The following is a 14,645-nucleotide window of genomic DNA, read 5'->3' as shown; positions in this document are numbered from 1 at the left end:
AGGGGCTCAGGAGGCACGGGGCTGGGGTCCAGGGTGTGAGGACCTGGGGTGCCCTGCTCTGTTGCAGACTCGGTAGAGGACCTCCTCCTGGAAAAGGCAGAGGAGGAGCCCGAGGGCTTTGATTTCAAGTACGTCGTGGCTGCTTCCTTTGAGGACGAGGGGAACCACACGACGGTGACTGCGCTGTTCAACAACCAGGCATACCACTCCCCTGCCGTGGCGCTGGCGCTGGTGGACAACCTCCTCTTCAAGCTGCTCTCTGGGGCCGCGGCTTCCATCACGGCTTCCAACCACCCTCAGCCCCGGTCGGCCCTGGAGGCCTCGGAGGACGTCCTGTACTAGTAAGTGTGCCTGTCCCGCGCCAGCAAAGCCGTCCCGCCCACACCGCGTCTCCCTTGGCCGCCTATTCCTTCTCGTCTGCCTCCCGCCGTGATTACAAACCGCTTCGGTGAAGGACGGCTGGTGTGAGCGGCTGTGCTCACGCGGCGTCCTCTCCCCTCGTGTCCTTCCGCAGCAGCCTTAAAGGACACTACCTTGTTATCAACTTGCTTTTCGGAATAGCTTTCCTGTCCAGCTCCTTTTCCATCTTGACAGTCAAGGAGAGATCCACGAAGGCCAAGGACATCCAGTTCATCAGTGGCGTTTATGCGGCTACTTTCTGGCTCTCCGCTTTGCTGTGGGACCTCATCACCTCCCTGGTTCCCAGTCTGCTGCTGCTGGTGAGGGCTGCGCGGTGCGGGGACCCTCCCCTGCACATCCTGGGTGGGGGGGCTTGCCTTAGGGAGCCTGCAAAGAACCGGAAGTCTAGTCTGGCAGCTCACCCAGGGTGTGACTCGTCGCTGGCTCTCGGTAGAGGGGCCTGCTCCAGGGTGTCTGGTCGGCGGCATCCCCATAACTGCTGCCGCGAGCTCCCAAGAGGTTGCGCGTTGGGGACGTGTGTTCACAGCCCAGAAACTGTCCACCAGGGCGCTGACGGGTGCAGGCACTGGATCGTGGCTGCGCTCTGCAGCTTGTGGGTCCCCTGGCGCTCTGTGCGGGACGGGGCACGTCCCCTTTTGCTCTGCCTGTGCTTTGTAACCGTCATCGAGCCCCCAACATCGCGGTGCTGACTTCCAGGGGCAGAGCTGGCTGTCTGAACTGTCCGATGAGTAAACGCAGGGAGAACCAGAACAGTATTGCTAACATCTTATTTTTTTAAATATTATATACACATTGAGAGACAAAAAAAAAAACGAGCAGGGGAGGGACAGAGAGAAGGAGAGAGAGTCCCAAGCAGACTCCACATTGTTAACACAGAGCATGACATGGGGCTCCAACCCAGGGACCATGAGATCATGACCTGAGCTGAAATCCAGATATGGACGCTTAATCGACTGAGCGGCCCAGACGCTCCATCAACACCTTATTTTTTAAGTTGGGGTCACCGTACGCTTTCTCCAATCCTTGGGATCAACTCTTAGTGTCCCTCCCCCACTCTCCCCCCTTTCCCAAGGCACTGTTTGTGTACCACAAGGAGGAAGCGTTCACACACCGTGGAAACGTCCCGGCCGTCATCCTGGTGCTACTGCTCTACGGCTGGGCAAGCATCCCCTTCGTCTACCTGACCAGCTTCTGCTTCCACAGTGAAGGGAGCGCTTTTGTCAAGCTCCTCGTCATGCTCACCTTCCTGAGCATCGGCCCCCTCGTTCTCATCTTAGTCACAAAGGAGAAAGGTGAGGGCCGTCCTCCCTACATATCTCACAGGGCCTACTTCTCCCTGTCACGGCCACACAAGTTGTGTCCCTAGACACGAGGCCGCTCTGGCCAATGGTCTGGTGAAGAGCCCCGGACCGTGTCCCAGCATCCCCAACGCGCATCTCCGAGAGCGCAGATAAACACGGAGGCTGTGTCCGTCCAGGGGGCTGGGCTCAGCAATGGAAGGGGAGCAAGGAGCCTCACCGCACTGCAGCAGTGTGGGCCGACGGGTCTTGGGCCCCACTGACAGGATGAATCCCGGTGACAGAGCCAGGGGAGCAGTGGCCTCTGAGTCCAGGGAAGGGAGGGTTGACTAAACGGAGACTGCAGGGAACCTTCTGGAAATGCTCTGCATCTTGAGTGAGGTGTTGGTTGCCTGGGCATAAGCATTTGTTAAAATTCACCAAACGGGGGGCGCCTGGGTGGCTTAGTCGGTTAAGCGTCCGACTTTCCGACTTTCGCTTAGGTCATGGTCTCGCGGTTTGTGGGTTCGAGCCCCGCGTCGGGCTCTGTGCTGGCTGACAGCTCGGAGCCTGGAGCCTGTTTCAGTCTGTGACTCCCTCTCTCTCTGTCCCTCCCCTGCTCACGCTGTCTCTCTCTCCTAGAAATAAATAAAACATTAAAAAAAAAAAAAAAAATTCACCAAACGGTCTACTTGGGATTACCCATTTCATCGAAACACACTATTCCTCAGGGTTTTTTTTAATTTTTTAATTTTTTTTTATTTTTGAGAGGGAGAGGCAATGTGAGCAGAGGAGGGGCAGAAAGAGAGAGTGACACAGAATTCGAAGCAGGTTCCAGGCTCTGAGCTGGCAGCACAGAGCCCCCCATGCAGAGCTCAAACCCACAAACTGTGAGATCATGACCTGAACCGAGGTCGGACGCTTAACCAACTGAGCCACCCGGGTGCCCCAATTATTCCTCAGTTTTTGTAACAGGTAGTGAGTAAATCAATAAGCTGAGCTTGGGAGAAGCCTGCTTGGTGAGCGTGTAACTAGGGTGCAAGCAGCTGGGGAGCGAGCCGCCACTCACAGCGCACACCTCAACACCGACATCTCCGCGTTTGGGCTATTCGAATCCCTCTCTACGTCGGGGTTTCTACCCCGATTCTCTTTGTCGTTTACTTTGATGGCAACCACTTCCTTTAAGGTGACTCTCTGTGGTTGTCTCTGCTTACCAGTGCGTGAACAGCTCCCTCTGTCTTCAGCCTAGGGGCCACTCTGTCTCTCAGAGGACTGGTCATGCGCGTGTTCCCATCCACCTTGGGCTCATTTCATTTTATTTTATTTTATTTTTATTTATTTCTAGGAGAGAGAGAGAGACGGCGTGAGCAGGGGAGGGTCAGAGAGAGAGAGGGAGTCACAGACTGAAACAGGCTCCAGGCTCTGAGCTGGCAGTCAGCACAGAGCCCGACGCAGGGCTCGAACCCACGAACCGCGAGATCATGACCCAAGCGAAAGTCGGACGCTTAACCGACTAAGCCACCCAGGCGCCCCTACCTTGGGCTCATTTTAAAGGTCTAGCTGGCTGCGTTTTGCGGCACCCTTTCTAGTTATGCAAGCCACCTGGGGAATTTCAGAAGTGGAATTATTTCCATCCGAGCAGATCAGAAAAGCAACAGCATTTTGACTTTATGATTGAAACAGAACAAAAGCGCACCGCAGAGAGAGGAAAGGGGTTAGCAAAGCCACGTCCTGAGGGAACCCTAACCTCGCAGTTCTCAACGGTAGTTAGCGTGCACCGAGGTTCACGGATCAGTCCAGGAGTCACTCTGAACAACCCTGCCCTAAGTCTCCGGAAGGAACCTAAGGATTCCTCCCTCTCTCCTCTCCTAGGCCACCCAGCCCCACCCCAGAGACACAAGCACCTGCAAGTCCAAGGACACGGAGGTGCCCTGATGGGGACAGAGCTTTCAGAGAGAATGACCAGGACAGGGTGCAGGGGCCTCTGGACATTCTCTCTGGATGCCTCAGCCTCTCGGGGATCCATCTCTTCTTGGAAGAGATGCTTGCTTCATGCAATCTCTTCTCCCCCCTCCTATGCAGCAACACCGAGGGCTGAGACCACTCCCCCACTCAGCAGGAGGCACCCTCCACCCTAACAGTCATGGGGAAGGAGGTGGGGACACGACAAGGAGCCCCACTTGTGGCCTGGGGGAAACAATGCCCATCCCAACCCCGAGAAAGGACACCGTCAGAGGCTGGATCTTGACCCTTCAACACTCGCCCCGGGGGGGCCTCATTAGGCTGCTGTCACCAAGGCAGTTCACACAGACAAGAGTGTAAAGCTAAATCTGAGCTCCCTTGTCCTCAGCCTCTACTAAAACAATAGCAAAGGAAATCAGTGTATGAACTCGTGCTGAAGAAGCATCCAAAGTGCATTTGGAGGGGAAATGGCTGAGCAAGGACCTAACTGAGCACACGGAATCCTGGAGGGGCTTGGGACCCAGAGGCTTGGGAGTGGAGGTGGGGCAGATGATGGCCTGTGGTGCCTCCACTGTCCCTGCTCCCGTATCCCCAGCGGGAAGCACAGGGCGCACAGGCAGTCACACGGGAAGGCAGAGGCCCCTCCTCTGGACAAACTGAACCTGCCTGCAAAAGAGACCTACACATTCAGCCTGGTCCCCTGCCTGGTTGCCCAGAATGTCGCCCAGACCCCATGCACAAAGCTAGCAATTCGCCTCCCTGTGCCCCTTTCGTCTTTGTGGACAGACAGGCAGGCATCAGCAAACACCTGAGGATGGCAGCCACAGAGAAGATGGAGACCAAAACACACCACCAGGGAACAAATCAGCCATCTCAGAAAAGACTACATCTATTAAACAGCAGGCGTCTGGGACGCCTGGGAGCCTCAGTAGGTTAAGCGTCTGACTTCGGCTCAGGTCATGATCTCACAGGTCAAGAGCTCGAGCCCCACGTCGGGCTCAGTGCTGACAGCATGGAGTCTGGAGCCTGCTTCGAAGACTATGTCTCCCTCTCTACCCCTCCCTGACTCGCACTCTGTTTCTCTCTCTTAAAAATAAATAAACATTTAAAAAAAACTAGCAGACTTCCGTGAGGAAGAAAACCTCTGAGGGCGAGAAAGTGCTGATTGCTCACGTAAACATATAGCAGAAGGGTTGGAAAATAAAATTTGTCAACCTCCCAGAGAGTAGAGCAAAAAGACAGGAGGAAACCGGGAAGGCGCGAGGGAAGGCGGACTCCATGAGAGAGACCAGGAGATGCCACCCTGCCTTCCACAAAGAGAGGGTGGACTTGAGGAACTCACCAAAGAAATAAAACAAGATTTCCCAGAGTTGAAAACAAACCAAGCTCAAGACTGAAGGGATCCATCAAATGTCCAAAACGGATGGAAAAAACACCTATGCCTTAAATCCAGATGCTTCCTGGGGATATGTTCTAGGCTTGATTCAACTGTCTCAATCAAGCAGAAGGACAGAATCAAGCCACAGTTCGGCCACGGTCAAGAGAAATGTGACCCATCGTGTCTCATTCTTGGAAAGCTGGTGGAAAGATACAGGCCAGCAAGGTGAAGGGCAAAGCAGGAAGGGAGGCAAAGGACCCAGAATGGAGTGGGTCCAGCCCCGGGGCGCAGCAGAGAGAAGTCGCCTTCGGGTGGAGGGCGAGATATGGATGGTTTGTGACCGTGTCCTCGGCCTTTAAGCAGCTCTGGGGTAGGATCCAGAGTGAAAGAAGAAAGGGAAGTAAGCGGGAGCCATGAATATCTGCTTCTTCAGTTGGATGCATTGCTTGTGGCTTCTCTCTGATTCGGGTTAGGGTGAGTGGGGGGAGGGGTTTCCCCGCTCAGATTCCAAACACTTCCCACTCAGGGCCCGGAGATACTGCCAGGCTGTTAATTCCTAGGCTGCTCAAGGCCTGGTCACTGGAGCCATGGCCCTCGGGCCTCGGGGATCCACACCTCGGCGAGTGTGTAAGTGTAGCCCCAAACTCTGCGTCCTGTGTGGGCTGTGTCTCTACTGCCAGCACACATTGGTTGGGACACCTCGTGTCCAAGTTCAACTCATCACGCATCACAGGGGCCCCCACTGGCAAGAATTTCACAGACTAGTACCCAAAAGCCATACAGCTCTAAACGCAAGTCCCGAGAGTATAGTTTCTTTCCTCTTGTATAATTGGCTCAGCCTCTCCCCAGGGCTCCCCCAAATTACCTGTGGGTCTGGAGCCAGCTATGCCAGATGTCACAAAGTCTGAAATGAGAGCCCAACAACCCCCCCTTGGTTTCTCCTTTCTGTTGGTGTCGCTGTGCTGGGGCTGCCCGAACAGGGATGGGGACTCAGCGGCGTGCGTGAACTATCAACACAGTCCCATACCGGGCCATGCACCATGCACGCACCGCGCATCCATCCTCTTGTGACGAACTTAGGCGTACAGTAGAGTCTTCCTTCTACAGGGCACGTGTGTTTATTTGTTGTAAATAAACATTTAATACTTGTAAAACATAGCTCAATTTCTTTACAACCTTGTTTGGTATTTTGTTCACTTTTTTAACATAACACGAACGTAAAAATTGGCTTCTCTTAACCTCTAACAGGCCCCCGTTTTTGCGTGTTTATTTCATAACCAGCCAGTCAACCCGTCTTGCCCTCAGTTTCTTACTCTGGTTGATTCTCATAGCTCTTCCAGGTACGCGGTGACATATAGTATCTGCGAATGATGGTCTTGTCTCCACAAACTATATAGGCGGGCATGTGTCCTCATTATCCATTCGTCCGATGGCGCTCAGACCACCTCACAGCCAGCCCAGCAGACCATGCAGTCAGGGCCCAGCTCCCTCGTAAACTGCATCACCCTCTGGCCTCTAAACTCACCCCTTCCGCAGACGAATTTCATGCGGCAGCCGAGCTCTCGCTGGTTTCCCCAAAATCACACTAAGCTCTTTGGGACACATCAGCAGGAACAAATGGAGCAGGAGAGAAATTCAGACTCAAGAAGCAGCACGAAAGAAAACTGTTCGTGGCATGGGGGCTGAGTGACCACAGAGGGGAAGCAGGTCTCTGGTCTGGGGCCTGGGGGTGACAGGGCGGTGACAGATACACTAAGAGACCCAGGTAGCAGATCCTTCGCTACACGGTGACAGGCAAGGTGAACCCGGAGATGTGCCCTCTTCCTTGCTGCGAGGACACTTGCTATTCTCTGTCGCCCTCACAGACCAAGGCTACACCACGGCCTCAGAGTCCTTGGATCAAGCCTTCCTACTGCTCCCTGGCCACTGCCTGGGAATGGCTTTCTTCAACTTATACTACAGCTACGGACTCCAGAAGTTATGCAAAATCAAGAACCTGAGCCCACTTCAGTGTAATAAAGTTTGTGAGTATTGCGAATGGAGACTCCCCTCCTACGCGACACAATTCGGGGGGTCTGGGCATACTCACCAGGTGGTACAAGGACTACCATGATCGCAATTCCAGAACATTTCCATCACCCCAGAAAGAAACCCTCCATTCACACTCCCATTCCCTTCTCCCCACAGCCCCTGGCAGCCACAGAATCTACTTTCTGTTTCTGTGGCTCTGCCTCTTGCAGACATTTCATATACATGGAATCATGCAGTACGTGGTCCTTTACGTGTGCCTCCTCCCGCTCGGAATAATGTTTTCAAGGTTCATGTACGTTGTAGCAGGTATTAGCGTTTTGTTCCCTCTTCGTGGCTGAACGTTATTCCATTGTGTGGAGGAGCCACAATTTGCTCATGTATTCATCCAGGGATGACACGTGGGCTGTCTCCACTTTTTGGCAGTTATGAATAATGCTGCCACAAACGTTCATGTACCAGCTTCCGCGTGGATGTGATTTCAGTTCTCTGGAGTCACGCCTATGAGCGAATATGTGGTTTAGCTCTTTGGGGGACCACCAAACTGTTTCCACAGTGGCTACACCATTTTACGTTTTTGCCAGCGATATAGGATGGCTCTAATCTGTTCACATTCTCTCCAATACCTTTTAAAATTTTATTGTTTTCAACTGTGGGAAAATTTATATAAAGTTTACCATTTTGTCCGTTTTTGAGCGGACAGTTCAGTGGCATGAAGCACATTCACACTGTTGTGCAGCATTGCTGTCGTCCATCTCCAGGACTTTTATTTTTTAAGTTTGTTTGTTTATTTATTTATTTATTTTTTATTCCTGAGAAAGAGAGACAGTGTGAGCATGGGAGGGTCAGAGATCATGACCTGAGCCGAAGTTGGACGCTTAACCGACTGAGCCACCCAGGTGCCCCAGTTTATTTATTTTGAGAGAGAGAGGCAGGGAGAGAGAGTCCCAAGCAGATGCCACGCTGTCATCGCAGAGCCCGATGCAGGGCTCAAACTCACAAACTATGGGATCATGACCTGAGCTGAAATCAAGAGTCGGGTGCTCAGGCGACTGAGCCACCCAGGCACCCCTGTCTACAGAACTTTTTTCACCCTGCACAACCGAAACTCTGTCCCCATGAAACACTGCCACCCCCTCCCCCAGCCTCTGGTGGCCACCATTTCACTTTGAGACTCTGAATTAAACTACTTTAGGTACCTCCTATGAAACTTCCTAATTCTTTATTTCCTTTCGTGCATATTCTACAGCTATCTTCTTTGTGGTCCCCAAACACCCTTCAGTTCTAACATTCCATTTCCAGTTTGCACCAGCTTAACTTCAGTAACGTAAAACTGCTCCTATACTGCCCATACCCACTCCCTTTCAACTACTGTGTTGTGTATCCAGAATCATGGACGGGTCATTGTTTTTATGCGTAGTTTCTTCAGTGCTGTAGAAACGCACGAGCGGAGTTACAAACCCAACTTGCAATAATACTAGCTCTCATCATTGTCCATGTGTTTACCATTGCCAGAGACCTTTATTATTTTGATCTCTATGTCCTGATACAGTCCACGTCCATTATGCGCTATTAAATGAAACTAGTGAGTTGGAGAAAATAATACATAGCATCATTCCACCTACACTGTAAAAGATCATATCCTGAAAGGGTAGGAGGATTAAACAACAAAACTATCACAACAGTTTGGGGGCATGGAGAAGTACCTTTATTTTCTTCCTCGTCTACGTCCCTTTTCCCCAGTGTGTATTTATGGCATAATTTTATAATCTTTTTAATGTTTTATTTCTTTCTTTCTTTTTTTTTNGGGCTCAAACCCATGAATTGTGAGATCATGACCTGAGCTGAAGTCAGATGCTTAACCGACTACGCCACCCAGGCGCTCCAATGGCATAACTGTAAAGTACACATATTTAAAAGAAAACTTTTAAAGCAGATCAGATTAAAAAGAGGGAAATAGAGGGGTGCCTGGGTGGCTTAGTCGGTTAAGCGTCCGACTTTCACTTAGGTCATGATCTCGCGGTTCGTGGGTTCGAGCCCCGCGTCGGGCTCTGTGCTGACTGCCAGCTCGGAGCCTGGAGCCTGTTTCAGAGTCTGTGTCTCCCTCTCTCTGACCCTCCCCTGCTCACGCTGTCTCTCTCTCCTAGAAATAAATAAAAACCTTAAAAATTTCTTAAAAAAAAAAAAAAAGAGGGAAATAGAGGCTCCCGGATGTTTTTATGTGACTGGCCAGTTGAAACCGCAGGAGACTGATGACAGATCGAAGAACCAAATGCATAACTATCTTGCATTTCAAACAGCTGTCACGTGGACAGAGTGAGGTCCTTGACTTTACTGCATTATTTGCACAGATGATGGGTTGTCGCCAGAAAAACAAAGTGTTGTTCATGTTTACCTCCTGCTGGGATGTGGTAACAGCACTGATGGCACTCCTGTGGCATTTCAATGGTACCTGCTCTGGTAGGAATTTGCCCACTCTACGTCGAAGGTGAGGCGAAGCCAGGAAACCACCCAAAGTTTGGTAACGCCTGCTTATTCCCCGTTAGCAGAGGCATACACCGTCCAGGAGAGCATCTACGCCTGGGAGTCCCTCGGGATAGGGAAGTACATGGCGGCCCTCGCCATCTCGGGGTCCGCATACGTCATCCTGCTTTTCCTCATCGACACCAGTGTCTTGTGGAAACTGAAAGCCAGGTTTTCTGACCTCAAGGGGAAGCAAGAATTGGTGAGTAGGTCAGAGTGTGACTCTCGAAGCACCGGTGAACCGGCTGGCTCTACAGTCTACTGTCTGTGGCCGGGAGTGGCCTTGACTCTCAGCATCTGAGGGAGTCTGGAGACTGTCTAATCTACCCCCAGGGCAGAGGGGGTGACAGCCAGTGCCAGGGACCCCCGTGGATCTGAAGGGATGGGGAGGGGAAGGGGACTGGCTTGGCTCCTGTGACCCCGGTGAGCAGAGCAGAAGCAAGACCCTGGCTTTCTTAAAACTAGTCCCCTTTCCGGAACGCCTCTTCCCCGTGTCCGTGTCCGTCCAGGAGCCTGGGAGGAGGAAGGTCTGCTCTGTCAGCTCTTGGTCTGAATATCTTCCAGAGGCGAAAGCCCTGCAAGGAGACTCTGTAGAAAATGGACTTGTGCCTTCACATCCCCAGGCTTCAAGTCTTTTAACTTTCCCCAAAAGGAAAAGCCACGTGAGGTTAACACGTCCGCCATACCCTGGTCCCACGGCTGTGCGCTCAGTCCAGAATACCCACCATGGCCGAGGGGGGCCTCCACCCCCTGCGCTCGCAAAGCACTCATGCCTCCCACCTTCGTCTAGGGAGAGCAGGTAGCGTCGCACGGCGCGATGTCAGTGCCAGGGGACCAAGATGTGGAGGAGGAGGCAAAAACAGTCCAGACTGGCTTAGAAAAGCTGCGTGAGGAAAACCCACTGGTTCTTAAAGACGTGTCAAAGGTAATGCCAGACGTGCCCCGAAGGCAAAGACCATTGTCCAGGGGGCCCTTTGACAAGGAAGCCACCGCCAGGGGGCTCCAGGCGCCGCCTGGAGCTCCAGCCCCTGAGGGCTCGCACAGCCTGGCAGCCACTTCCTGTTTTGTTTGCGCCCAGAGAGCCCAAGGACAGGCGTTAGCGCCTCAGCCTCCATCACCTCTCGGGGGTCCCCTGCAGGCCAGGAGGGCCTAGTGTGGGAGGGCACCGGAGCTCCGAAGCCCAGGAAGCCTCAAGGCTGGACGGGACTGGCTGACCCTCTCCGGGATCTAGAAGGCACTTTGCAGGGGAGCTCGTGGGGCGGGGGAGGGGGGGGTCTCCCACAGCTCAGAGCCAACCTGGTTAGTCTCCAAAGCTCCAGCCAGAATTTTACTGAGACCCTGCAAACATCCCTGAACTTTGTAGCCTCGTAGTCACCGGTGGTCAAAACCAACCAACACACCAGCAACTCAGGCAACACCAGAGGGGCTTTGTTTGTTTTAAGGACGGAAGGGAAGCCGCTTATGCTGGAGAACTAGGAAGGAAGGCGAGACCGAGCCGGCACACGCCAGCCCCTGGGCCCCGAGGGCAGCCGGGGCCTGTCCCAGAATGGGGGTGACAAGCACGGGGGGAGGGGGAGGGTCCGGGCTGCTGACCCCGGGCTCCTCACCGAGCACCTTCTGTCTTGGGCATGCCAGGTCTATGCCAGTAAGGTGCCCGTGCTGGCCGTGAACAAGGTGTCCTTCGCCGTCCGAGCAAAGGAGTGCTTTGGCCTTCTTGGTGTCAACGGAGCTGGGAAAACGTCCATCTTCAAAATGCTGACCGGGGAAGAGCCCATCACCTCTGGGAACGCCTTTATCAGGGGCTTCAACATCAGCTCGCACCTCGGGAAGGTAGGGTGTGACCGGGGCCGAGCAGACGTGCTGGACGAGGGGGCAGGGGTGCCGCTGGTCTCTGAAGACCCCACGGGTCAGGTGTATACGTGCCCCCGGCCCCACGGCCCTACCTCAGACCTCTTCTCTGGGCTCCCCACCTCCGGTGTGCAGCGCTCACAGCCCTCCACGTCCCTCCCACCCGCCCCGCCACCGCCCTGCCTCCCGGCCGCCCCCCTGAGCGCACACTCCAAGGCTACTCTTCCTCGCCTTCTGCGGGCATCTCTTAATGAGGACCTTCCCCCCTGCGAGCTGCAGCCTTCCCCTCTCCCCTGGCTCTTCCCGCCCTGACCCTTCTTTCCCAGACTCCTAGGGGGCTGCAACACCAGGCCTCTGTACTTCTCACTCCGCACTCGCCGCCCCTGCCTGACTTGGTTGTTACCCCCGCTCCCCACTTGCTGTCTTCGGCCTCCCCCCGCCATGGCCGAGGACCCACACACCAGGCCTGCGCGCGCATGCCCCCTGGACGGCCTTACTCACACGCCTCCCAGTTTAAGCCCAAACTTCGGATAAGCCGGATGAGCCGTTTGAACCTGATCCTCCTCTTGGAGTCCCCACCTCAACCACCGGCTCCGATGGCTCCGATTCAGCGAGGGCCCAGGATGCGCCAGTGGCTGCGCTCACCCCGGGGACTCTCGGTGGCAAGGAGCTCTGGTTATGAAAGTGAGCCCCTGCCATGCAGGGAGTGGAAAGGGGTAAGCTGGTGGTGGTCAGCATCCGGTGGAGCTGGTGGAAGGCGGAGGAAGAGACCAACCCGAGGCGGCATAATTGAACTTGCACTCCACAGCACCAGCCACCGTGTCGCCGGGAAGTTCATCCAACCAGTCGCAGAGGCCACGGCCGCAATCATGTTCAGAGACAGAGCAGAAGCGCCCACACAGGCCCCTCCACCTTCCGGTACAGAGCCCGGTTGGACAACCACAGCCAACGTAAGCCTCTCACGCCTGTGAAACATTTACTGCTCACTTTATCTTTTTTTACCATTTTCAAAATTACAGGTAAGGCTTCTGGCAATGGCAAATTACATAACTCTGACCCCCTTCCTTGCTGTAATAACTAGAAAAACAGGACCAAACTTTGAGAATATCTCCAGTGGGCTGGAAAGATGGCAAAGACTGTGAGCCAGGACGGAAGAGGGGGAGGCCCAGGGAAGGGACCAGGTCTGGCCCGGGAGCTGGGAGCCGAGTGTCGCTACTGACATCGGAGTGACAAGCCCCGAGTTCCGGCAAGTGCACCTTTCACAGAGTGGGGACCCCCAAGGCTGCACCCCGCTGCAGAGATGAGCTACACGTAGACAAGCTCAACCAAGGATCGCAAAACAGCCTGGCCTGGTCCCAGTCCCCAAAATGGGGCTGACGGAACCCTGAGCCGCCAGCGCTCCCAGGCGCCCGCTGGAGGCAAGCGTCCATCCTCTCGTGGGGGAAATGCTATCACCCTTGGCTTCAGTGATTTCTACAAACAGTTACGCAAACACAATGCTTGGTGCACACTAAAAAATGACCATGTACATATACAAGACAAAATCTCGCCTCAAAATAACATAGAACAAAGCCTGGAGACTCAAAGGGCAGACGCCGTCCAGGAGAAGCTAAGGAACATGGCACTCCATGGAAACAGCCCGCAGGGTCTCCGTCCTGGGATTCACACCCTTGAGCTGTGAGCACCTCCTGTACTAGACCAAGGTGGGTCCCTGCGACCAGCAAAACAGCGTAGAAGAGATGGGCTGATGCTCCCAAGGCTGGCTGATAGGAGAGCCTGCCATCTGGGGTAAACCCCCTCCCTCACATCCCTCAGGGTGGGGGACGCTAACTGCCACATCATGAGGGCGCTCAGACAGCCCTGTGGAGGGGCCCACGTGGGGGGAATGGCCCCGGGGCCCGGAGGCCTGCCCGCAGCTACAAGAGTGAGCTGATCCCACAGCCCTTAGGTGACGCTAAGGGCCGCCTCCTGAGAGACCCTGCCCAGGACCACCAGCCAAACTGCCCCCAGATTCGTGATCTGACCTGCAGAAACCACCGAATAACTAACAAACTCCAGCTACATTTTGGAGTAATGGGCTTTACAGCATATGTAATAATCTAATACAGAGGATCCGACGAGAAGGTTTAATAGACGCGTCATTGAAGTCTCAAATGGAAAGGACACAAATACGAGACAAAGTGGGACTTTAAAAATTAATGCCTATAATGTTCCAAAGTTTATGAAAGACATCAAGTTACAAATAAGTCAATCGCTAGAAGTCTGAAGCAGGAGAAATTAAAAGAAATAAATCCCTAGGAACCTGATCGTAAACTGCTGAACAACAAACACAGAAGGAAAAGACTGCAAGGACCCACTTTCAACGGAGCAACAATTAGACAAGCAGACGATTTCTCAGCAGAAAGGACAGAGGCCAAAAGACAACAGAATGACACCCTCCCAATGGCACCAACGCTAACAGCCAACCCAGAATGATACATGCACTCAAGCCGGTGTAAGAAGAAGGTAAGAAAAAAGACATTTCCGGAGAAACAAAATCTGACAGGCGGCGCCTAGTGGCTCAGTTGGTTAAGCAGTCAACTTCAGCTCAGGTCATGATCTCGCGGTTCCTGGGTTTGAGCCCCGCATCGGGCTCTGTGCTGACAGCTTAGAGCCTGGAGCCTGCTTCGAATTCTGTGACTCCCTCTCTCTCTGTTCCTCCCCTGCTCATACTCTGTCTCTCAAAAATAAACAAATGTTAAAAATTATTTTTTAAAAAAGAGTAAATAAATAACATTAAAAAAAAAAACTAACAGAACTGATCCCCAGCATATGTGCATCAAATAATGATAATGATAATTATAAATAAGAGCTACCCAGAGGCACCTGGGTGGCTCAGTTGGTTAAGCCTCTGACTTCGGCTCAGGTCATGATCTCACAGTCTGTGAGTTTGAGCCCCACGTCAGGCTCTGTGCTGACAGCCAGCTCAGAGCCTGGAGCCGGTTTCAGATTCTGTGTCTCCCTCTCTCTCTGCCCCTCCCCCACTCATGCTCTGTCTCTCTCTGTCTCAAAAATAAACTATTAAAAAAAAAAAAAGGGACGGGGCGCCTGGGTGGCTTAGTCGGTTAAGCGTCCGACTTTCGCTTAGGTCATGATCTCGCGGTTCGTGGGTTCGAGCCCCGCATCGGGCTCTGTGCTGACTGCCAGCTCAGAGCCTGGAGCCTGTTTCA

The 14,645-nt window shown here is 53.5% G+C and overlaps 1 protein-coding gene across 1 annotated transcript in view; it reads left to right on the top strand.

Moving 5' to 3' along the window:
* Positions 1-14,645, top strand: part of LOC144230441 (ATP-binding cassette sub-family A member 17-like) — a 90,065-nt gene that overhangs the window by 68,605 nt on the left and 6,815 nt on the right. The window contains exons 19-25 of the mRNA XM_077762778.1: positions 68-341; positions 515-719; positions 1,493-1,712; positions 6,903-7,061; positions 9,612-9,790; positions 10,379-10,513; positions 11,224-11,418. Coding sequence (XP_077618904.1) covers positions 68-341; positions 515-719; positions 1,493-1,712; positions 6,903-7,061; positions 9,612-9,790; positions 10,379-10,513; positions 11,224-11,418 — 1,367 coding nt within the window. The remainder of the gene's footprint in view (positions 1-67; positions 342-514; positions 720-1,492; positions 1,713-6,902; positions 7,062-9,611; positions 9,791-10,378; positions 10,514-11,223; positions 11,419-14,645) is intronic.

This window comes from Crocuta crocuta, unplaced genomic scaffold, assembly GCF_008692635.1.
Source record: "Crocuta crocuta isolate KB4526 unplaced genomic scaffold, BGI_CrCroc_1.0 scaffold234, whole genome shotgun sequence".
Classification (NCBI taxonomy): Eukaryota; Metazoa; Chordata; class Mammalia; order Carnivora; family Hyaenidae; genus Crocuta; species Crocuta crocuta.
The sequence above is the reverse complement of the archived record's forward strand: the minus strand, read 5'-3'. Positions and strand labels throughout refer to the sequence as shown.